The 25,302-nt window shown below is 47.8% G+C and overlaps 1 protein-coding gene across 2 annotated transcripts in view; it reads left to right on the top strand.

Moving 5' to 3' along the window:
- LOC101517020 (L-lactate dehydrogenase C chain) overlaps positions 1-22,652 on the top strand; it is a 36,236-nt gene extending 13,584 nt beyond the window's left edge. For both annotated transcript variants that reach the window (XM_058662476.1, XM_058662477.1), the window contains exons 4-8: positions 4,634-4,807; positions 5,657-5,830; positions 12,807-12,924; positions 17,379-17,502; positions 22,409-22,652. In XM_058662476.1, the coding sequence (XP_058518459.1) occupies positions 4,634-4,807; positions 5,657-5,830; positions 12,807-12,924; positions 17,379-17,502; positions 22,409-22,573 (755 nt within the window). In that variant the 3' untranslated portion in view covers positions 22,574-22,652. The remainder of the gene's footprint in view (positions 1-4,633; positions 4,808-5,656; positions 5,831-12,806; positions 12,925-17,378; positions 17,503-22,408) is intronic.
- The last annotated feature ends 2,650 nt before the right edge of the window (positions 22,653-25,302 follow it).

Raw genomic sequence — 25,302 nt, 5'->3', positions numbered from 1 at the left:
CTCGCTCTGACTCCTATGCTTGCCAGTGCAGCTGACTGGTCCAGTCTGTCACATATCCCATATAGCTCTTGTACAAATTCATGGGCATTGGAGGCTAGTTCAACCCCACTGACCTCAGTATTCAGTCCACATTCATACCTGCGGGTGCCACAGCCTGTCTAACAAGGTCTGTCTCCAGCCTTGGTTTTCATGCTTACCATTGGGAGTTGCAGCCCATCAGAGAGATGCCCACAGTTTCCCTATTGGGCCCACTCCCAGATCTTGGACTCTCCAGGTGGTTCTACAGTCTAACTTGACAGGATTTGTTCCCAATTCCAGCACTTGCCAGCTGATGCTATGGCAAAGCCCAACTAACCTGCCCTTACTCTGGCTTATGCATGTATCAGTGGGAACAGTCAGGCTAGCCTGGTTCTCCCCTAAACCAGCTCACATGCAGGCCAATGGGTGTTGTATCCCTGGCCAGCCTGGTCTGCTCCTGACCCAATTTCTCACACTTTCTAGTGGGAACAGTGGCCCGGTAGGGAGTCCTCGCTGCCCCTTTACCAGGTTCACCCCTCACCCGTCATAACCTGGACTGGTCTGGGCTGCTCCCAGCCTTGGTTCTTGCATTCATCTGCAGGGACTGAGTCCTGACACAGGAGTTCCCCAGGCTCCTTTATCAGATCTGCTCCCAGTGGCAGATCTCATGCACACTAATGGGTCATTGGCCCAGACTGATTTAGTCTGCCTTCTGTCCTGGCAGGAACAGTGCCCTGCCCGACTGGCCCAACCCTGTTCTGGTTCTTACTGTTGATGTTATAGTCCAGCCACTCCTGGTCCATACCCAGACCCAGCTCTCACATGGTTCAGCAGGTATTGAAACCTAGCCCATCCTCTCCTACAACCCATCCTGGCTGTTGTGAGCACCAGCAGTGGTGAAGCCTATCCCAGTCTGGCATACCACAGACCATTCCACCCTAATGCTGAGGGACACTGCAGTCATGTCCAGCCCAGACCGCAGCCCCTATTCCAGCTCTTGTGCTCACCAGTAGGAACCACAACCCAGTTCGGACATCCCCTTAGCTCCTCAACCAGGCCTGCTCTGTCACAGATCTTAAACATGCCAGTGGTCTGACACAGCTTGGCATAGCACATCTTCCATCTTGGCCTTTGCCATTGGGTGCTGCAGCCTGGTCTGGCCTAGTCTAGCCAGCCGCCCCTAGTCCCAACTCTCAATTGTGGGTGCCATAGCCTAGCCCTGCCCATTCTGCCCCACCCCTGATTTTCTTTTTTTTTTTTTTTTTTATAATCCATTTTATTGTATTGTTGTTGACAATCTTTACATAGTTAACTATAGTTGAAGGAAAATCAAGAAAGAGAAGAAAAAAAAAAAAAGGTTCAGGGGGATAGGGAGGTGGGCAATGCTATTATGTCCATATTGTTTCCATCATGTATCTGAGGTAAAAGGGGATATTGAGGGAGAAGCCCCACCCGGTTTCCCGCCCACCCCAAGTCCCGGATGTGGGGCATGCTCTGAGATATGTGCTCAAGTGGAGTTAATAGTTCTCCAGTTATGAGTCACTGCCAGTTTCGCTCGATGAGGTGGTCCACTGATTGATATGGTCCATCATGAAGTCTCCATTTGTCCCATATTTCGCTGCCAACATGTAGCTGAGATGAATGATTGTCCTATTCTGTCTTCTGTCTTTTCTTGGTTAGAATTCTGAGTCCAGCAGTTCAAGTGGGGAGATCTCCAAAGATACTTTGAGGTATTCCCAGACCAGATTCTTGTATGTTCTAGCAAGCACAGGGCCCGGCACAGTCCATCACCCTGATCAGCTGGTGGTTGCAATTGCTGTGTTGGTTCTGTTTTCAGTCCCGAGTTGCACTGGAACCAATGGGTGTTGCAGTCCAGTCTGGTTCGGCCCTTACATCAACCAGTGGGAGCTGCAGCCTAGTCGGGGCGACCCACAATAACCCCCACCAAGCCTGCCCCCTACCCTGGTTTGCCAATTTGTGTAGCAGAAGACCAGTCTGTCCCCCATCCCATTTGGCTCTGGTACTTGTCAATGGGTATTAAAGCTTAGTTCTATCTAATCGACTCAACCATCCAGCCCTCACAGATGTTGTTGAGTGCCTCTGTCTAGCCATCCCAGCCCCCGTCCTAGTTTTCATGCCCTCCCACGGGAATAGTGACCCAAGAAGGGGGAACCCACTTTTTCCCTCCCAGGTCTCTCTGTCCCGGTTTATGCACTCTTTAGGTGGTCCTGTGATTTGACTCGACAGAATTAGTCCCCAGTGCCAGCTTCTGCCAGCTGATGCTGTGGCCCTGATCTTGTCCACATGCAGCGCACAGGTGTTGTAGCCTTGCTTAGTCGTGTCTGTCTCTATCCCAGCCAACACTCTCCAGTGGGAGTGGTTGTCCAGCGAGGGGACCAGCCCCTTAACCCCCCCGCCAGCTCTGCCCCTCCCTTCCTGGATCTCACGTGTGCTGGATGGGTGCTGCATTCATATCCAGTACAGGCAACCACGCCCTGGCGTTCCAGAATGTGTACTGGTTTTGTCGCAACCAAACCCGGCCCATTCCACACTCTGTTCTGGTGATCGGATTTGCCAGAGGATGACATGAACTGATTCAGCCTGGCCTGCTCCTGACCCATGCCGAATGCATGCCAGTGGGAAACTTTCCATGGCCTATTCTGGGCTGTTTCCAATCATGCTTCTCGCGCTTACCTGCAGGGACTGTGTCCTGCCAGAGGAGTTGCCCAGGCTCCTCCATCAGAACCCCTCCCAATGCCAGATTTTGCGCTTGCCAGGGGGTTCTTGAGCCAACCCTACTCAGTTCACCTCCTGTCCTAGCAGGAACAGTGGCTTTTCCTGGCTGGCTTTCACCCCATTCTGACTCTTGTTGTTGGATGTTTCAGCCCAGCCATGGCTCGTCCATACCCACATACAGCTCACACATGGCTCAGAAGGGGATTGAGACCCAGCCTAGTCAGTCCCACATCTACCCTGTTTCTCCATAACACCAGATGGTGCTGGGATCTGAACCGGCCTGGTGCATCCAATCCCAGCCCACACTAGTGCCTCGGGTGACTGCAACTGTTTCCTAGATAGAACGCAGCCCCCATTCCAGCACATACACCCCTTGGTGGGAACCTCATCCCAGCTGTGGCATCCCAGATTGGGACCGTTCCTAGCCGTAAATCACGCACCTGCACGTGGTTGCTCCGAGGACCATTAGGTGCCAGCCTGCTACACAAGCCGGAGCTTATCTTTTACTTGATAGGTGTTCAAAGCTCAGCATTATTAAGGGATTGGAAGTTCTTCAAAGGAAGAGTTACTGGCATTGGGAATCTTTAGGATTGACTCAGATCCCAGAAACAGTGGGGTCACTCTAGAGCTATCTCAGCAGCGATTCAGATGTCCAATACCCCAGAGCTCCCCGGCCGGGCGGCCAGCAGGCACAGCCCCCAGGCATGTCCGGGCCCAGCCCGCCATGAGCCATGGGCACATGGCGGACTGGGTTCGGGATCCAAGCTAGACGTCCTCTCCCGCAGCCCTCGGCTCGCCTCTGGCAGCCGGAGGTTAAATCCTGCAGGCCCGAGGTTGCGCCCCTCCCCAATCCCGTTCACCCACCACCCAATGAGGGTGTTGGGTGGGTCCCGGACATGCCCAGTCACGGAGGCCTCCCCCCTCGGCGTACTCACCCCAGAAGGAAGCAGGCCGCACCCAGGCATGTCCGGGCCCAGCCCGCCATGAGCCATGGGCACATGGCGGACTGGGTTCGCCCACCCCTGATTTTCATGCAGACTAGTCTGAGACCTCACCTCTCCACTCACCTGGGATGCAAGTGCCTACGTAAGACCCCAGGCATGGCCCACAGGCATACCATGCTAGCCTGAGGTATTTCGTTCCCCTTCATCCACCCCTGCCCCTTGGGCCTCAAACATGTGCCTGATCTCAGGCCCACTCACTCCAGGAAGAGTCGCCAGACCCCAGGACTTATGAAAGAGTGAGAACACTGGCAGATCTTGCTCTGAAAAGTCGTAATTAGTATATCTTGTGTGCATCAAGAACTGGTTTACAATCTGAAATTTAGTTATTTTTAATAGAAGTAAATGCATTCCTACTCTTAGAATGCAGAAGTAGATACAGATTCTGAGAATTGAGTTTCTGATTATAAATTATTCTGAAAAGCCAGGCAATTGACTTTTTTTCCCCCTTTTTTCTTTTTTTTTTTTTTTTATTCATTGATTACATTGTATTATGTGATACAGTTTCATAGGTACTGGGATTCTCCCCACCCCTCCCCACACCCTCCCCCCCCCCCAGCAATTGACTTTTAATTGCCTTAAGTGTTAATAACACATGAGAATTTGGGTTAGGGGGATAATAAATTCTGTTATTCTAAAAAATTTAGAGCTGCCTATGTGAGAAATAGCAAGTAGTAGTGACAAGTGTTTTTCCAGGTTGTGCAAGATGATCACACTGCAGGAGTCTGTTGGTCTACAAACCTTAGGCATGGAGCACTTCAGTACCATGAAGGCTGATGGGTACTTCGCTACCAAGATCATGCAGTGGACTTTTTAAAGAGTCAAGGCATGGTGATCCTGGGAGTCTTGATCCAAATATCATTTCTTTTTTTTTTTAGATTACACTGTGTCTGCAAATTCCAAATTAGTTATTGTCACTGCAGGTGCAAGGCAGCAGGAGGGAGAAGGTCGCCTTGCTCTGGTCCAACGTAATGTGACTATCATGAAATCCATCATTCCTACAATTGTCCGTCATAGTCCTGACTGTAAAATGCTTATTGTTTCAAATCCAGGTGAGTCTTTTCCCCTCCTAACTGCCTAAGGAAAATATTTCATATCATTGCTTTTTGAAAATATTTCTTTGATTTTTTTTTAATTGGAAAGGCAAATTATAGAGAGAAGGAGAGACAGAAAGTTCTGTCCAGTGATTCACTTCCCTCGTAGCCTCAACAGCTAGAACTGAGCTGATCCAAAGCTGGGAGCCAGGAGCTCTTCCGGATCTCCCACATGGGTACGGGCAGGCCACAAGCAGGGAGCTGGATGGGAAGGTGGGCAGCCAGGACACGAACCAGTGCCCATATGGGATCCCAGCCATGTAAGGCGAGGATTTTAGCCATTAGGCTACTGTGCCAGGCCTCCATTGCTACTTTTTTTTTTAAGGTTTATTTATTTATTTGAAAGAGCCACAGAAAGAGTGGGAGGGAAAGACAGATTTCTCTCCCATTTTCTAGTTCATTGATAAGATGAATGCATTGTCAGGCATGAGTCAATCCAAAGCCAGGAGCCGGAAGCATCCTCTAAGGCCTCCCACATAGGTAGCAGGGGCCCAAGCACTTGGGCCGTCTTCTGCTGCTTTTTCCAGGTCATCAGCTGGGAGTTGGATTAAAAGTAGAGCAGCTGGGTCTTGAACCAGCAACCTTGTGGGCAGCAGTTTCACCTGCTATGCTGCAATGCCAGCCCCTACACCGTTGCTTTTTTTTTTTCCCCACGAAAACAACTTTACTGACATAGTAATATTTATGTACAATAAACTCATTCAAAATACAGAAAGGAAGGCATTTTGATACACAAAATCTGTATTCAGAAAAGCAAATTGTAAAAGTTATGATTTTATTTCTAACGTGATGCCACTGTTCTTACAGTGGATATTTTGACATATGTGGTCTGGAAGATAAGTGGCTTACCTGCCTCTCGTGTCATTGGAAGTGGCTGTAATCTTGACTCTGCTCGTTTTCGTTATCTAATTGGGGAGAAGTTGGGTGTCCATCCCACAAGCTGCCATGGCTGGATTATTGGGGAACATGGTGATTCTAGTGGTGAGTATAAACCTACCACTATTAGGTAGTTACCTGTCCTACCTCCATTACTGTCTGTTTTCTTTAAATTTTGTTTTTATGCTATCAGTGAAGCTGTATATACTTTCATTTAGTTGCCATTTCCTCGGAGTATCTTTTTGTATCCCTTTCTTTTTAAAATTTTTTAAAAGATTTATTATTTATTTTTATTACACAGTCAGATATACAGAGAGGAGAGACAGAGAGGAAGATCTTCCATCCAATGATTCACTCCCCAAGTGAGCGCAACGGCTGGTGCTGCGCCGATCCGAAGCCGGGAACCAGGAACCTCTTTAGGGTCTCCCGTGTGGGTGCAGGGTCCCAAAGCTTTGGGCTGTCCTCAACTGCTTTCCCAGGCCACAAGCAGGGAGCTGGATGGGCAGTGGAGCTGCCGGTATTAGAACCGGCACTGCCAATATGGGATCCCGGGGCGTGTTCAAGGCAAGGGCTTCAGCCACTAAGCCACACTGCTGGGCCCTTGTATTCCTTTCTTAGCTTTTTTTTAAATTGGAAAATAGTATTTATGACATGAAACATATCAAATATAATTCAGTGTGATAGATCACAGTAACTGGCATATCGAATACTTCCTACATTTACAATTTCTTTGAAGTGGAACATTTAAAAACAAAAAAACCACTCTTCTAGTAATTTTGGGATATCCAACACGTTGCCGTTGAGTGTCGTCACCTCACTGTGAAGCACAACACTAGCAGTTATTCCTCTCTGCTTGTGCCTTTACCTGCTCAACCAATCTCTTCATTCCACCCTTCCCCCACATCTTCCTAATTTCTGATAACCACTGTTCTCCTCTGAACATGTATATGTGCTCAATGTGGTTAGATTCCACATAAGAATGAACTCGTATATTGTTTGTTTTGTCTGTGTCTGATTCATTTCACTTAATATAATGTCCTCCAGGTCAGAAATGACAGAATTTCCAACTGAATAGCCTTTCCCGGTGTGTGTGTATGTGTATACATATAACATATACATGTCATCTATAGGACACACATTTTATACATGCACATATATGCAATATACACACATTCACAAATGTACATGTACAGATGCATACATGTGAAAATGTGATAATTATAATGTAGACATGCATGTATACTTACACACATATAATATATTCACACATGTGTAATCATATATGCCATATATGCACATTAATGTGAAAAATATTATTAAACTATGCATCTGTTATTGGACTTTCAGTTTGATTTTAAACCTTGGCTAATATAAATGATGTTTACATAAGCATGAGTGTGTCTGTTTGATATAATGATTGTATTGGGTTTAGTTATATGCCTAGTAGCAGGCTTGCTGGATATTATACAATTCTGTCTTTTTCTGAGAAGAAACATGCTTTCTGCAATGACTGTACTGATTTATATTCTCTTTTTTTTTTAGTAAATTTTATTCTTTATAATGATTACGTAATGGATTAGGGTGGGAAGGATTGAGGTTTGGGAAAAATGGGTGCACTCATTGCTTCCAAATTTGCTATTTTTTCTTGTTTTTTTCTGGGGGAAGGGGAGAGGCAAAGGGGGAAACCACTCATGATTTTCCATATGCCCCAGTACTCAGGGATGAGGAGCTGCCACCTCATATCAACCCAGAGGCTCGATGTGTACATACCCCAAGGGTTCTGATTTATATTTTCACCAGTAGTGTATGAGTTTTGATTTCTCCATAACTTCTCCAGCATTTTAATTTCTTCTCTTTTTGTAAAGTTATTTTTGATGATGTTTACGTAGTTGAGAAGGATGCATGCCCATCTGGACCTGTGATTAGGGTGGGAAGGGTTGAGGAGTAGGGGCAAATGGATGAGACCATTGTTTTCAATTTTCTTTTACTTCTTCCTGTATCTAGAAGAAGGGGAGATAGAAGCAGGGAAGCCACACCCAGCATCCTAACTGCATCAGGACCTGGGAGTGGGGAATGACCATCCAGTGTCATCCCAGGGTCCCTGATGTGGAGCATGCGCCAAGAGTACTGCTCAAGTGGTCTTGATGGTTCTGAGATGCAGTTGATGTCATTGCTCCAAGGTCCATTGTTGACATGGTGCACCTTGGTCTCCATTCGTGCAGCTGCTTGCTGTCAATGCTTGTCTGGGAGAGTTGTTCAATTTGTTCTGTCCTCCATGCTCTGCTATGGTACCAGATGTCCTGTGCAGTCGCCAATGGACTGGCATATCTATCTTGCATGTGCGTCTGGGCATGCTGTCCACTACATCGTGTTCAGCAACTGAGGAAGGCCAGTTCTGACACAGGCACTCCATGGTCAGACCACAGATACTCCCTGTGGTTGGAGTTCTGAGTCCAGCAGTTCAGTTAGGGTTCTCCAAAGAAACCTCCTCTGAAGTGACCCCAGACCTGACTGCTGTATGTGCTGGCTAGTCCAGGGTCTGGCTCAATCTGTCACAAGCATCAGCCTTACACGTACACTTGTGGTTGCAGTTGCTAGGTTCTGCCTCTGGCCCCATCTCTTACGCAAACCAACGGATGCTGCAGCCTAGCCCAACCCTGCTTACCTCATGCTCGGTCCTAATGTACACCAGAGGAAACTGTAGCCCAGTCAGAATGACTCCCAATAACTCCTATAAAGCCTGCCCCTGTCCTGGTTTGTGCATATGCCAGTATGAGCGCGGACTGGTCCATTCTGTCCTATATCCCATTTAGCTTTTGTATACACCAGTGGGTGTTGGAGCAAAGCTCAGTCCAGTCAGTGCCACTGTCTAGCCCACACTTATGCTGGTGGGTGCCACACCTATCCAGTCAGGTCCACCCCTACCCCTGGCTCTCGTGCTCACTGGTGGGAGCTGCAGTCCATCAGGTAGGTGCCCAAGTTTCCCTACTGGGCCCACTCCCAGTTCTGGATCTTGTACTTTGATGGTGCTTCTGCAGTCTAGTTTGACAAGGCTTGCCCCCGCATTTCCCAACACTTGCCATCTGATGCTGTCGCAAAATCTGACTAACCTGTGCTTGCTCTGGTTCATGCATGCACCAGCGGGTACAGTCAGCCTAGCCTGGCTCTCCCTCTAACCCAGCTCAGCTCATATGCAATTCAACAGATGTGGTAGCCGTAATAGGCCTGGTCTGTGCCTGGTCCCAGTTCTCCTACTCACCTTGGGAGTAGTGGTCCAGCAGGGTGGTCCTCACTGTTCCCTATTAGGCTTGCTCCCTGCTTCCTACCAGGTCTCACATATGCTGGTGGGTGCAGTGGCCCAGTCTGGCATGACCTCCCCCCCACCCTACCTTGGTCCAGCCAGGTCTTCCCTCAGTTCCAGCATATGTCTGTAGGTGCTGCAGCCTAGCCTAGCTTAGCCTATCTCTGCAGCCCTTAGTCCTGACCCTAATGTGAACCTGCTGCTTTGCAGCCTGACCCTACCTGTTCTGTCCCCCACCACGGCTCTCATATCTTCCAATGGGTATTATAAACAGGCCCAGCCTGGCCCGTCTCCAGACATGACAGGTATGTATACTGGGGCGGGCACTGTCACTTGGCCTGGTCTGGGCTGCTCCCAACCTTGGTTCTTGCATTTGTCTGCAGGGACTTGCCCTGACACAGGAGTTCCCCAAGCTCCTTTATCAGATCTGCTCCCAGTGGCAGATCTCATTCACACTAATGGATCATTGGCCCAGACTGTCTTAGGCTGCCTCTGTCCTGGCAGGAACAGTGCCCTGCCCAACTGGTGTAACCCCATTCTGGTTCTTACTGTTGGTGTTACAGTCCAGCCACTCCTGGTCCACACTCAGACCAAGCTCTCGTATGGTTCAGCAGGTGCTGAGTCCTAGCCCATCCTGTCCTATACTTAGCCTGGCTCCTGTGAGTACCAGTGTGTGCTGGAGTTCCAGTCTGGCATACCACAGCCCATCCCATACCCATGCCAAACTATACTGCAGCCATGTCCAGCCTAGTTCGCATCCCCATTCCAGCTCTTGTGCTCACCAGTAGGAACCACAACCTAGCCAGGGTACCCTTTTAGCTTCCCAACCAGAGCTGCTCCCAACCACGGATTTTGAATGGGCCAGTGGTTAGTCTGACCCTGTCTTAGCCTTTGCCTTTGGGTGCTGCAACTGGCTCAGCCCACCCCTAGTCCCAACTCAGTTGTGGGTGCTCCAGCCTAGCCTTGCCCAGTCTGGCCCACCCCTGGCTTTCACGCAGACCAGTAGGTGTGATAACTGAGCCCAGCATGGTTCACACTCCAGCCTGGCTCCTGCATGTGCCAGTGAGCTAGCCCAGTCTGTGCCCCACTCAGAACCAGCCCACACTCTGACAAGTGAAGCAGTCTTGCCCAGCCTGACCAGCATCCTACACTGACTCACATGCTCACAGCAATAGTTACAGATTAGTAGGTGAGATAGATCTTCCATCACTGGTTACTCTCTAAATGGCCACAGTTGTCAAAGCTGGGCTGGTCTGAAGCCAGGAGTCTGGAACTTCTCCTGGGTGTCTCGTGAGTGCACGAGCTGAAGCTCTTAGGCATCCTACACTTCTTTCTCAGGCCATTAGCAGGAATCAGAAGTAGAAGAGTCAAAACTCAAACTGGCACTCATATGGGATACTGGACACAGAAGTTTATGCTACTCTGCCATGGTGCTGGCCATAGCTCCTTAGATTTATGCAACGACAATGCCCCAGCAGCAAGGATTGTGGATAAGGAGCAATTTTATGGCATAGCATGTTCAGCCACTGCTTAGATGCCAGCATCCCCTATCAACATTCTGAGTTGAGTTTTGGCTGTTCTGCTTCCAGTTCAGCTTCTTGCTACTGTGCATCGGAAAGCACCTGATGAAGGGTCAAATATTTAAGTCCTTGCCACTCTCATGGGGGACTCCCATGGGATTCCTGGCTCCTGGTTTCAGCCTAGCCTGATCCTGGTTGCTATAGGCATGTGGCAATCAATGGACGGAAGATCTCTCTCTCCCTCTCCCTGTGTCACTCTGCTTTTGACATGACTTGGACACTTATTTTACTAGTGTCTTTTTTTAAAAAAATATTTTTTATTGGAAAGGCAGATATACAGAGAGGAGGAGAGAAAGAAAGGAGGATCTTCCATCCGATGATTTACTCCCCAAGCGACCACAACTGCTGGAGCTGAGCCAGTCCGAAGCCAGGAGTCAGGAGCTTCTTCTGGGTCTCCCACTTGGATGCAGGGTCCCAAAACCCTGGGCCATCCTCTACTGATTTCCCAGACCACAAGCAGGGAGCTGGATGAGAAGTGGGGCTGCCAGGATTAGAACCAGCGTCCATATAGGATCCTGGTGTGCGCAAGGTGGGGACTTTAGGTACTAGGCTACTGCGCCAGGCCCTTTTTTCTGTTATAATCCAGCTCTTCTTCCTGAGGATCATTAAAAATATTTTTTCTGGTACCAGCATTGTGCCTTATCTTGCAGTGCTGTCATCCAATTTGGGCACCAGTTTAATCCTGGCTGCTCCACTTCAGATCCAACTTTCTGTTAATGTGCCTGGAAGAGCAGTGAGACAGCCCAGGTCCTGTGGCCTCTGCACTCCTGGGGAGATCTGAAGAAGCTCCTGGTTCCTGGCGATGTGCTGGCCCAGTTCCAGCTGTTGTGGCCGTATGGGGAGTGCACCAGCAGAGGGAAGATTTTTCTCTATCTCTCCCTGCCTCTGTGAACTCTGCTTTTCAAATAAATGAATCTTTAAATAAAAGAGCTAAAATTTTAAAAATATAATTTTCTATACATTTTAATTTTTACACTTTATGCTCTTGGATTTCATTTTTAGAAAAGTAGTATATTCTGACTAGTATTAGTGTAAATGTGTTTATTATCTCGTTTGGAATGATTTTCTTTTTGCTTTCTATTGGTTAATTTTTAAAAATTTCCTGTTCTTTAGATTTTGCACTCTCCTTATAAATGATCACTTATAAGTTTTCAACATTCATGCTAAACATCCTTAAGATAATTAGCATCCTAGACTTCAGAAAGCTTTAAGCTTGATCACATTCTTTCTGCCATGTATGCAATTATTTATTTATTTATTTATTTATTTTTGAAAGATTTATTTATTTTATTACAAAGATATACAGAGAGGAGGAGAGACAGAGAGGAAGATCTTCCGTCCGATGGTTCACTCCCCAAGTGAGCCGCAACGGGCCGGTGCACGCCGATCCGAAGCTGGGAACCAGGAACCTCCTCCAGGTCTCCCACATGGGTGCCGGATCCCAGTGCATTGGGCCATCCTCGACTGCTTTCCCAGGCCACAAGCAGGGAGTTGGATGGGAAGTGGAGCTGCTGGGATTAGAACCGGCGCCCATATGGGATCCCGGGGCTTTCAAGGCGAGGACTTTAGCCGCTAGGCCATGCCGCCGGGCCCCATATATGCAATTATTAATGCCTTGCCTGGTTCATTCTTGTTTGGAAGTCTTGCAAGGTAGTTATTGTTCCAATAGTCAATATTTGGTTTGGTCTGTGTCCAGATTTACCAGTTTTGTTGCTTGCTTTCTGGCCCGTAACTCCTAGCTTTGGCTTTCCTCCTTACCTGTGGCTTGTCAGTGTTGTGCGTTAGTCTCCCTACATTTCAGTCACAGCTTCACTGGACACGAGCTTCCAGATGGCCAGTTTGTCCTCTCAGCTCTTTGCTACTGTTGAGAAGTGTGGTACTACTTAATATTTTTCTCCTAGTTGTTTATATTTTATCTTTTTAAAATCATTTTAGTCTTTTAATCATTTAATCATTTTAGTCATTTTCTTTGTGAAGTACGCATTTTATGTCTTGCTTAAAAATACCTCCTATGCCACACAGTGATGAATGAATTGTACATATTGTCTAACACTGTCTAATTTTGTTATTTATATTCCCCTCTTTGTCAGTCTGGAGCTTGTTGTGTGTATGATGTTAAGGAAGTAAGCTAGCTTATAAAACCCCCGCAAATTTTGTAATACTGACCAGAAGCGCTTATTCTGAGCTGCATGTTTTTTAGTGCCCTTATGGAGTGGGGTGAATGTGGCCGGTGTTGCTCTGAAGTCCCTGCACCCTAAATTAGGAACTGACTCAGACAAGGAACAGTGGAAAGTTATTCATAAACAAGTTGTTGAAAGGTAATGGCTATCATTCAATTTCATAATGCCTTATTAATTAATAGTAATAGCAACTTCACAGACAAAAAGTTGATACTTTACATTTTGTGGGACCAGTGATTCTAGGCTTCCAAAACCCCACAAATTCATATTTATGTTATGCATGACTTTATTTAGAGGCATTTTTTTTTTAAAAATGGGAATGGCAAAGGAATTATTATTAAAAGGAAAAATGAGGGATAATAAAACTAATTATGGGCATGAACTTTGAGATAGGTTGTCCATGTTTGGAACCAGCCTTCACCACTATTTTTTTTTAAAAAAGACTTATTTATTTATTTGAAAGAGCTACAGAGAACAAGAGGAAGAAACAGAGTAGGAGAGAGATCGTCCATCCACTAGTTCACTCCCCAAACAGCCACAATGACCAGAGTTGGGTTGGTCCAAAGCTGAGAGACAGGAGCTTCTTCCAGGTTTCCCACATGGGTGCAGGGGCCCACGCACTGGCACCATCTTGGCTGCCTTCTCAGGCCATTAGCAGGGAGCTGGATTAGAAGTGGAAGAGCTGGGACTTGGACCAGTGCCTATATGGGATGTCAGTACTGCAGAGAGAGGCTTAGCGTGCTAGGTCATGGTACTGACCCATCGTCACAATTTTAAAGAGATTTTTCATTTTATTTGCAAGGAAGTGTGAAACATTTGGACAGAGATTTGCTGGGTCACTACCCAGATGCCTTCAATAATCAGAGCTAAGCTAGACTGAAGCCAGGAGCCTGAAACCAAGTCTGTGTATCATATATTTAGTGGGAGGAACCCAAGTACTTGAGCCATCATCTCCTGCCTCCCAGGGTCTTTTAGCAGGAGGCTGGATCAGAAACAGGGGAGCCAGGCCTTGAATCAGACACTCCAGTATGGCATGTGGACATTCCCGTTGGCATCTTAGCCACCACGCCAAACTCTCGCCTCTGCCTCCACCTTTATTAGTGTGTAAAATTGGGAAATTACTTCAAATCAGTTTGCTGATATCTAAAGTGGAAACAATTATAGAAGCCATTTCTTTCTTTTTTGAAGATTTATATTTTATTACAAAGTCAGATATACAGAGAGGAGGAGAGACACAGAGGAAGATCTTCCATCTGATGATTCACTCCCCAAGTGAGCCGCAACGAGCCGATGCGCGCCGATCCAAAGCCAGGAACCAGGAACCTCTTCCGGGTCTCCCACGCGGGTGCAGTGTCCCAATGCATTGGGCCGTCCTTGACTGCTTTCCCAGGCCACAAGCAGGGAACTGGATGGGAAGTGGAGCTGCCGGGATTAGAACCGGCGCCCACATGGGATCCCGGGGTGTTCAAGGCAAGGACTTTAGCTGCTAGGCCACGCCGCCGGGCCCAGAAGCCATTTCTAAGGACTATGATGAGAAGTCAACAGTTCATATAAAATGTGAGAATCAGGGCATGAGATTTGGTAAATGTTTGCATTTATGAAAAAATTAAGCTGATTCAGAGGATCAGAAATCAACAGTGTGTTTTTATGGAGGAAACATCTGACTGCATATAAGCATACTTGAGGCTTAATAACATGCGTGATTGACCATGCCTCAACCCTATAGTGTGTTAATGGAAGTTGTGGAACTTAGAAATCACTTTTAGGTAATCACACTTTAGAATACATATTTTTATTTTTATTGGTAAGGCAGACGTACAGAGAGAAGGAAAGACAGAAATTTCACTCCCCAAGTGGCCACAACAATCAGAGCTGCGCCAATCCGAAGCCAGGAGCCAGGAACTTCCTCCAGGTTTCCCATGCGGGTGCAGGGTCCTAAGGGTTTGGGCCGTCCTCGAGCGATTGCTTTCCCAGGCCACAGCAGGGAGCTGGAGGGGAAGTGGAGTAGCTGGGACAGCAACTGGCACCCATATGGGATCCCAGTGATTAAAGGTGGAGAAAATTAGCCAGTCGAGCCATCATACTGGCTTCATAGTTTGGAAAATTAAATCTAGTAATGCTACAAATCTCCCATTTGAGAGAACTTCCAAAAGTTCACAGAAAAGGTGGAATTAAAGATACAATTTTGGTTCAAAAATGAAGTCTATGCACAAATTTTAAATCATACTAATTTTTATGAACTCTTTGAAGTTCTTTCATATGTGTGCTTATAGTAACACTACAAAAATGTGTAATTGGGAAAGAGACTAATAGACCACATAATGTAGTGATGTTAGATGAGTTTTTGAAAAGTTAAAATCATGAATTGTTTATTATAAAAACTAACAAGATGGGCTGATGCGGTAGCCTAGTGCCTAAAGTCCTCGCCTTGGACACACTGGAATCCCATATGGACGATGGTTTTAGTCCTGGTGTCCCCACTTTGCATCCAACTCCCTGGAAAGCATTTGAGGACAGCCCAAAGTCTTGGAACCCTGCACCTGTGTGGGAGACCTGGAGGAAGAGGCTTCTGGCTCTTGGCTTTGGATCAGCACAGCTCCAGTCATTATAGCCACTTAGGGAGTGAATCAGTGGATTGAAGATGTTTCTCTTTGTCTCTCCTGCTCTCTATATACCTGACTTTCCAATAAAAATAAAATAAATCTTAAAAACTATTAAGGACACGTGAATGGGTGCAGAATTTGCATTTGGGAAGATGTTCTGGAGAAGTTGGTTGCAAAGACTTTATCTCGGCATCGGTGTACTTAATGCCATTGAATTTTGCACCTAAAGGTGGTTGAAGTGTGGCTCAGTGCAACGGTTATGTTGGCTAATCCTCCACCTCCAAGCGCTGAGATCCCATATGGATGCTGGTTCATATCCTGACTGCTCCACTTCCCAAGCAGCTCCCTGCTTGTGGTCTGGGAAAGCAGTCAAGGATGGCCCAAAGCCTTGGGACTCTGCACCCACATGGGAAACCCAGAATTAGCTCCTGGCTTCAGATTGGTGCAGCTCCAGTCATTGTGGCCACTTGGGGAGTGAACCAGTGGATGGAAAATCTTTTTTTTCTCTCTCTCTCCTTCTCTCTGTAAATCTGCCTTTCCAATAAAAATAAACCTTTCACAAAAAGAAAAGATGGTTGTAGTGGTTGATCACAGTTGAAAAAGAACCGTGGCAGCTATTAGTGGTTTGAGATTCAGACTGTGACATTCACAGGCTATAACAGTTTCTTTCATTATTATTTTTATTGGAAAGTCAGATGTACAGAGAGGAGGAGAGACAGAGAGGGAGATCTTCCATTCACTGAATCTCTCCCCAAATGGCCACAACGGCCAGAGTTGTGCTGATCTGAAGCCAGGAGCCAGGAGTCTCTCTCACGCAGCTGCCGGGTCCCAAGTCTTTGCATCATCCTTGACTGCTTTCCCAGGCTACAAACAGGGAGCTGGATGGGAAGCAGCGCTGCTGGGATTAGAACCAGCGCACATGTGAGATCCCAGCACGTGTAAGGCGAGGACTTTAGCCACTAGGCTACCACGCTGGGCCCACAGACTTTAATAGTTTTTAACCTAGCATCATTATCTAGTGTGGGAAAGGACACCAGGTGGAAAGCATGCTTTTGTTCACTGTGCAGCACACTCAGTTGCAAGGGAGGAAGCTACGGTGGGAACAGTCTCTCAACAGAGGAAATTTGCTTTGTTTCTCAGCCTTTTGAAATTCAGTTCTTGTCACATCGTCTTTAGGGTCCACCTGCCTAACCACTGTCCTCTTGATGCAGTACACAAAACATATCCAGTGCTGATAACCTGTTATGGCCACTAGTCCATATTTCTCTGAACTAATTTTTACATTCAGAAATCTGTATTGCTTTATGGCAAACTGAAGGCAATCTTGTAGTTAATCTGCTCTTAACCTGTTACCCTTGGTACCTCTCCATCGTTGGAGGTTGGCACCGCAGGCAGAGGGTTAGTCTGATATGCCAGGGACACTGGCCCCAGATTAGTTCTTACTTAAACCAGAATAATGAGATTGTATAAGACTAATATAGACACTTGCATTGCCCATTCAGAAATAATTTTTGGAAGAAATGTCTGAGGAAATTTTATTTTTTTGAAGATTTATGTATTTTTATTACAAAGTCAGATATATAGAGAGTAGGAGAGACAGAGCAAGATCTTCCATCCAATGATTGACTCCCCCAAGTGACTGCAATGGCTGGTGCTGTGCCGATCTGAAGCCGGGAGCCAGGAACTTCTTCCAGGTCTTCTACACGGGTGCAGGATCCCAAAGCTTTGGGCCGTCCTTGACTGCTTTCCCAGGCCACAAGCAGGGAACTGGATGGGAAGTGGAGCTGCTGGGATTAGAACTGGTGCCCATATGGGATCCCGGCGCGTTCAAACAAGGACTTTAGCCATTAGGCCACACCGCCGGGCCCAATCTGAGGAAATTTTAATAGGGTGACTTTGACGTGTAGATTGCTTCCAAGGGATGTTTGAGACTATTATTCTTTCTCTGAGTTGACATATGTTTAATGTCCTTCTGTTCTATAATTGTAGTGCCTATGAGATTATCAAACTGAAGGGGTACACCTCCTGGGCTATTGGACTGTCTGTGACAGATCTGGCAGGATCAATTTTGAAAAACCTTAGGAGAGTGCATCCAGTTTCCACTATGGTTAAGGTAGGTTTAAATTACCTCTATATTATTCTCTCCTTTACTGTTGATTGAGTCTCTACTAGGTGCCAGCAATTGTATAAGATATTGATGATAGTCCATGTGATTGCACTGAGTCTAATGAAAGAAATGAATTTAAGGAAATACATAAGTATATATATGAAACAAATTGTGGTAGTGTTTGTGATGGAAAAATCTGGGGAGGGGGTCATCAACAGGAGAACTTTGCTATTCAGAGAAGTGTAGATGTGAGGTGGGGAAGACTTCCTAAAGAAGTAAAGTGTGACCCAATCTAAGTGTTAAGTTGAGGTTGATTTGGAAGGCTGAGCTAATATTCCAAGCAGAGAGAACATGTATGCAGACAGTGTGGTGTCGGTCTTAGTGGAGGGCAGTTGGATATCTGGACTGAGTTCAGTGAAGCGCAGAGAGCAGAGGAAACAGTGCATGGTGAGGGTACAGATGTCAACAGGATCTGACCCCCCAAAGTCATACAGGTGGGATTCCTGTCCTCAACTTAAAAGCGATGGAAAACGAAGGCTAGGACTTGTTACTAGAAAGATGACTGTGGCTGTGATGAGAGAAGAGATTTGAAGAGGACAAGAGTATGTAAAGACAGGCACCATACCTCTAAGCAGGGAGTGTGATAATTGAAGAGGACAAAGTGGAGAGGGGCTGTCTCCATCATAGGTGTCTTTAGAAGAAAGTAAAAACAGTGTTTTTTTTTTTTAAAGATTTATTTATTTTTATTGCAAAGTCAGATATACAGAGAGGAGGAGAGACAGAATGGAAGATCTTCCATCTGATGATTCACTCCCCAAGTAACTGCAATGGCTGGTGCTGTGCTGATCCGAAGCCAGGAGCCAGGAACTTCCTCCAGGTCTCCCACATAGGTCAGGTGCAAGTTCCCAAGGCTTTATGGCCATCCTCGACTGCTTTCCCAGGCCACAAGCAGGGAGCTGGATGGGGAGTGGAGCAGTCAGGTTTAGAACCGGCGCCCATATGGGATCCCAGCACATTAAAGGCAAGGACTTTAGCTGCTAGGCCACCGTGCTGGGCCCCAAAACAATTTTTAAATGTTGAGTTGATAGTAAGTCCAGAATTGTGATTAGGAAGTAGTGATTTGGGGGCTCATTTAGATGTCAGCGTAACTTAACCACCACTGGTGACAACCAGATGCATCCCTGGAGTTGCCAGATGTTCCTGGGGGGCACGTTAAACTATTGAGGGCCTCTGGAGTGGACGGAGGAAATGCAGCCAAGTATGAAGAGCTGTTCTGAGGTATCTGTGCCAGTGAGGAGAAACAGTGGTAACTGGAGAGGAAAAACAGGGCAACAGAAACGGGCTCTTGTTGTTTTCTAAAGACAACATGCTCATGGTAAAGATCATGACCGAGGGAGAAGTTGCAGAGAGCAGTCGTAAGCTGTGGTGGGGAAGCGCCAGTCCTGGAAGGGAGGCGGGAAAGCTCTCTGTTCAAGAGTGTACCCCGAGAGAGGTCTAGTACCAGGTGGGGGTGTTGGTGGGTTTGCAAGTCTGGCACTGGAAGCTTCTGTCTTTGAAATGGAGGAGACAGTTATCAGCTGAGTATTAGGGGAGGTTTAGGATTTGAATTTTTTTTTAAGATTTATTTTTATTGGAAAGGCAGATTTATAGAGAGGAGAGACAGATCTTCCATCTACTGGTTCACTCCCCAAGTGACCACCAGGGGCAGAGTTGAGCTGATCTGAAGCCAGGAGCCAGGCACTTCTTTCAGATCCACAGGGGTACAACTTACACCATAAATAGGGAGCTGGATCAGAAGTGGAGCAGCCAGGATCCCGTTTGGGATCCTGGCACATGCAAGGCAAGGATTTAGCCACCTAACCATCATGCTGCGCCCAGTATTTGAATTTTTTTTGTTGGAAATAATGGGAGAAAGAATTTAATAGGAAAACAAAGCATAGAGTTACTACTTTTTTTGGTTTGTTTTTTGTTTTTGTGCGTACTCTAGGTTGGTTAGCATATTAGCTTGTCAGTCTGAATGATTGAATGAAGGATCAGTTTTGTGGTAAGTTTTTTTCCCCAGGAACCCAGGTATAGGGTTAGAGAAAGCGGATGGCTAAATTCATTCAGGGCTGAGTGTTACTTGTGGAATGCAAAGGGGCGAGGGAGAGAGGCTGAGAGGGCGGAAAGTGAGGTGAGGGGGCAGGGGGGTGGTGGAGAGTGGGGTGAGGGGGCGGGGGGTGGAGAGTGGGATGAGGGGGCAGGGGGTGGTGGAGAGTGGGGTGCAGAGGGGTGAGGGGTGGTGGAGAGTGGGATGAGGGGGCAGGGGGTGGTGGAGAGTGGGATGAGGGGGCAGGGGGGTGGTGGAGAGTGGGGTGAGGGGGCGGGGGGGTGGAGAGTGGGATGAGGGGGCAGGGGGTGGTGGAGAGTGGGGTGCAGAGGGGTGAGGGGTGGTGGAGAGTGGGATGAGGGGGCAGGGGGTGGTGGAGAGTGGGGTGCAGAGGGGTGAGGGGTGGTGGAGAGTGGGATGAGGGGGTGGGGGCAGGGGAGAGTAGAATGAGGGGGTGGAGGGCAGGGGAGAGTGGGGTGAGGGGACAGGTGTGGCTCAGATTGCACACATATTGAAAGAGTTGGACCTTCTGCTGAAGGACCACAGAGAAACACAAGACTTTACCTTTTGGATTTTGTTAATGTCTACATATGAACAAATTATTAAAAATAAAAAATTTAGAAATATTTATAAAAACTGAAGATTAAAATGGACAGATGGCTTAAGATATGGTGAAAAGGCTACAGAATGACATCACAAAACCTCATTTGTGTGTGGAGGAGCCTCATGACAAGGTCTAGGGTGACTGGAGTAGGAGGAGAAAGTGCTTTGAGCTGAAGAAGTCAAGAAACTGGACAGAAAGGGAATTGTTTGGCTTACCTGTATGGACAGTGATTCCAGCAGTGACAGTGGCAGTAATTGGGATACAGGAGGAGGCAGGCCAGCATCAGTATAGCAGAAGAGTTTGCGAATGGGATGGCACAGCCAGGAGGTTCAGAGAAGGTTCCCTGAGTAGGCAGGAGGTCATCAGAAGGGAAGAAGTGCTAAAATACGTTCTGTTGTCACAAGAACAGGGGCTCATGATTTGGAAGAGCTGAGGAGGAGGAGCACACAGTGGGTCCAATGCCCAGGTTCTCTTTAGGGGATCGGAAGCTGTGGGAGAAGAGTTGGTGAGGGCTCTGAAGAGACATGAGTGAGTTACAGCAGGATTCCATGACCTTTACAGGACTAGTCAGTACACAAGGGACAGATTGTTAAAATGTGTCTATGTTTTGGAGAGGGAGGGAGGGAAAGAGAGAGAAGAGCTCCCATCTGCTGATTCAGCCCCTGAACCCTGTGGCAGCAAGAATTCAAAGCCAGGAGCCAGAAATTCAGGCCAGGTCTGCCTGGCACTGCTGGAGCCACTGCTTTGAGCTGGAACCAGTGCCAGCGTTGCCACTGGGGCAAGCTGGGGCGGGGCGCAGCTGTGAGCTGAACACAGCTACTCCAGAGCATGGCGCAGAAAGGTGACCTGGTCAGGGCAAGGAGTATTCTCCTGGTTCTTTTAGTTTTTTATTTAAATTTTAAAGGTTTATTTTTATTTGAAAGGCAGCAGAGAGACAGAGAAAGAGAGAGAGAGAAGAAAGAGATACAAGGGAGGGGTGGGTAGAGAGATAGAAATAAAAATTTGGGAGTCAGTTGCAGAGTTTTATTTGCAAAGCGACCAGGTGAGTGTGGAAAGAGGAGGGAAGGGGAAAGCACCGCCCAGGAGAGATCCAGGAGATGGTGTGTCATCTGAAAGGAGAGAGGAAGAGACGTGAGTTTTAGGGAGCGCCCTGAGTTTTGACGGGCTCGCTGACTCCTCTTTGAGTGGGAGTCTGCAGTGGAAGTCACTCCCCATTGGTGGTCTCTCAACCAATTAGGAAGCGGCTGGGCAATTCCTGTGCTATCCTCTGGAAAGTGTGATTTGCTAGCTGCCTGCTGAAGGACAAACAGTGGGCTTCCTGACAAATGGCACAGTTCCCTTCCCACTGAGGGGTCAGGCTTCTCAGGGTCTAAACACTATCCTGCTTGCCAGCATTCGCACGCCGTGCCAACATGCGGCAGTGAGATGGTGGCCCAGGCAGAATGGCCTCTTAAGGCTTGCCCCAGACCTTAACACGAGATTCCGGTGGGCTTAGATAGACTTATCTCCCAGCCACAGTTCTCCAAATAGCTGCAATGACCGGGGCTGTGCTAGCCTGAATCCAGGAGCCAGGAGCATTTTCTGGTTCTCCCATGTGCATGTAGCTTCGGCCAGCCCCTGCTGCTTTCCCAGGCACGTTAGCAGGCAGCTGAATCTCAGTGGAGCAGTCAGGGCTTAAAAAAACTGGTGCCTTTATGGGATGCTGATGTCACAGCTAGAGGCTTAGCCCTCTGCCCTACAATGCTAGCATTCTTGGTTCTTTTAAAGGCATGTATTCCTCATGGGATTGAACTTGAGTTACACGGCCATAGGACTTGGCTAGGTTTTGTTGACGATGTACTTCTCAAATAATTACTTTAAAGGCAGAGTGAGAAAGATTTTTTAATTTACTGGTTCACTGTCCAAATATAAGTAACAGCTAAGGCTGGCCATAATTCCTTCCGGGTCTCTCATGAAGGTGATGGGAACCCAGGCAATTGGACCGTCATCTGCACCTCCGGGCACTTGAGCAGGAAGCTGGATCAGAAGCAGAGAGTGGCCTGGACGGGAACTGGTAGCCCCAGTATGGGGTGTGGGCATCACAGACGTGAACTTCGCCCGCTGTGCCACCCTGCCCCACCCACCTGCCGCTCTGAGTGGCTCCTGTGGAGGCCACTCCAGGTCTCCTGCAGCTGCTTCTGCATCGGGGGACTGACCATGAATCTCGTCTTGCCTTGCAGGGCTTATATGGGATCAAGGAGGAAATCTTTCTGAGCATCCCTTGCATCCTGGGGCGGAATGGTGTCTCGGACATCGTGAAGGTGGCCTTGAGTTCCGAGGAGGAGGCGCTGTTTAAGAAGAGCGCCAGCACGCTCTGGAACGTGCAGAAGGACCTGGTGTTTTAAAGGCCCTCACCGTCTGCCGCCCATCAGCCAGGCACTCAGCACACCATGTATCTCACCTTTGGCAAACATCTTTATCCGACATTGTAGACTTAGGACATAACTTGTCCCTCGAGATGAGAAAGAGGGCTGGTGCGAGGCCTCTCCTGTCGCTCTGTTCTTATGACAACAGTCTGTCATCTGTGCAGTAGCGGTCACCAGGGCCAGCAGAATAGGTATAACGACTACTGTAACATAGAACTGACAACTCCTCTCACACAACAGTACTCTAACACTGAAATGTCCTATTAGAAAAGCAGCATATTCACGTTATATTGCTTCAATGACTTCCTGTGTCTGTATACACTTTATTAAATGCTTATTTTCAACACCATGTGTATTAGAAGTCAAAACAGAGGTGTAACTTTACGATGTAAAAATGTTGAAGTGAGATGATATATTGAACTCTGCAAGTATATGCAATTCATACACGTGCCAGTAGTTGATCTGGTGCTCTGTGGACGTCTCACACAGGAAATATAGATCATCTTGTAGCTTATTTAAACATTCAGCGACTCACTGCTGTCACGCCTACCATTATGCTTGACGAACATGAACTTTGTTCTCAGGTATGTGCAGTAGCTAGGGTGCCTCCGTTGATTGATTTATCAACTTCTGCTTGGTAAGTCAGTTCCTTATTTTCTAAGGGAGACTGCATGTGGACAGACACACATGGAAATGAAACTGTTCCTTAATCACACAGAGAATTTAAGGTAACTATAAGAAATATATATAGTAAAATAAAAAATTAAACAAGGTAATTGACAACTTTTGACAGAACAGGACCAGTGGGGTCAATGAGAAGGCAGCTGTGCAGGCCCAAGGCCATCGCTGAGAAGTGAAGGTATGCCCATTCGGCAGGCTCGGCCTCATGCTCATGGTCTCATGTTAATGCTGTTTTTTTAAAAAAGATAGATTTTTATTGGAAAGGCAGATTTATAGAGAGGAGAGACAGAAAGATCTTCCACCCACTGGTTTACCCTCCAAGCAGCTGCAATGGAAGGAGCTGAGCCAGAAGAACTTTTTCCAGGTCTCCCACGTGGGTGCAGGTCCCAAGGCTTTGGGCCGTCTTCAGCTGCTTTCCTAGGCCACAAGCAGGGACATGAACCGGCGCCCTTATGGGATCCTGGTGCTTGAAAGGTGAGGATTTAGCCACTGAGCCATTGCACTGGGCCCTGTTCTTGCTGCCTTGATAGCATCCAGTCATTTATTGAATGTGATTCATTTCCCACTGTATGTTTATTTTAAAAAGTTTTTCCCTGATTGGACAAGATATGTGACAGAGCGCAAAGAGAGTTTTCTATTTGCTTTTATTTATTTTTCTATCATATACTCTCAACAAGGCAATGTTGTCCCTAAGCAGATGAAAAGAGGTTCTAGGTGGAGAGAGGTGGAAAAAAAAAAATCTCAGTAATTACTGGGGTTTGGCTGTTTAGTTTTCCGCCTTCACCGAGAAAATACTTGTCCATGCAGCAGCCTGGGGCAGCAGATGGCTGGGAGTGGGGTGGGGGAGGAGGTCTGAGAAGGCTTTTGAAAGGCTGCTGCTGAGCCAAGGCTGACAACACTGCTCCAAGTAAAATGACTTCAGGTGTGCCTCATGTGGGGCTCACGCAAGAATTAGAAACAGTTAACTGAGCAAAGCTCAGGTTATCTCAGACCATAAGGAGCAAATATTAGGTTCTACAAAATAGTGGGCTGAGCTTTCCCTGCCACTTGGAGAAATGGTTACCACCTAGCACCAGTCTGACCAAATTCCTAGGGCTTCACGTTTCAAAATTCCCGTGACATAGAGGCGTTTAAACATTCTTTCCCACCTCAACCCACGTTTGAAGTGGCCAAAGAGCACGTGATGCCCCTTTCTCCTGCTGGTAATTAAGCTCGGAGGGCAATTCAAACACCCTTCCCGACACACGCAGACCGGCGCGGGCTGGGAAGCAAATCCCGTGGGCTCTCTGGTGGACAAGTTTGGGCCAACAGGGCTCTGCTCCAGATCTGCAGGAAGCCCTCCAGTTCCCGATGCCTGCCAACCTCAGAACCCCAGCGCCCTTCCGGCACCCAGGTGCGAGGCGGCTGCTGGCGGACGGGGGCGCAGGTGCACCGCTTCCACGCCGCCTCCAGACCGCGAGCCTGCCGAGGGGCGCGGCCTTGGGTAGCCGCTATGGCTGGCGGGAGAGCTATGGCCTGGTCTGTCTCTTGCCGCCCGGCTGAGCGTGCAGCTGCCTTCTTTCTTGTGTTCCACCTGTTGAGTGAGACACCGTGAAGCTGCGCTGTGAGTGTGGAGCCGACCAGAGGGCCTGAAGGTGTTGCGAGAGGTGAGGCAAACAGTTTGGCCTGGAGGTGATTTGGTGTGCTCTCAACTCAGGGACTGGGGGTCCTGCGCCTCCAGTGCAGCTGAAAGCTAAGGCAGGAGGGAGAGGGGCTCCCATAGCCAGTGTGAGCGGCTCCGCCTGGGTCGGCCAATCTTCCGGCCAGCATTGCCCACCGCTGCCTGTGGCTCTTGAGCTGTTGAACAAAAACTTCCCAGCCTGACCGTAGGCCCGCTGCACCTCCCACGAGAGCTCCCCGACCCTGGACACCCGCAGCACATCTGTGAATGGCTGGGTGGTGACTCTCGGTTGACTCTGGGAAGTTTGTAAGATGGTGGCGGTCAAGTGTAAACTCGGTAAAAGTGTCCGTTGGAGGAGGCCACAGGG

Source organism: Ochotona princeps, chromosome 4 (assembly GCF_030435755.1).
Source record: "Ochotona princeps isolate mOchPri1 chromosome 4, mOchPri1.hap1, whole genome shotgun sequence".
Classification (NCBI taxonomy): domain Eukaryota; kingdom Metazoa; phylum Chordata; class Mammalia; order Lagomorpha; family Ochotonidae; genus Ochotona; species Ochotona princeps.
This window is presented reverse-complemented; position numbering and strand designations above follow the sequence as displayed.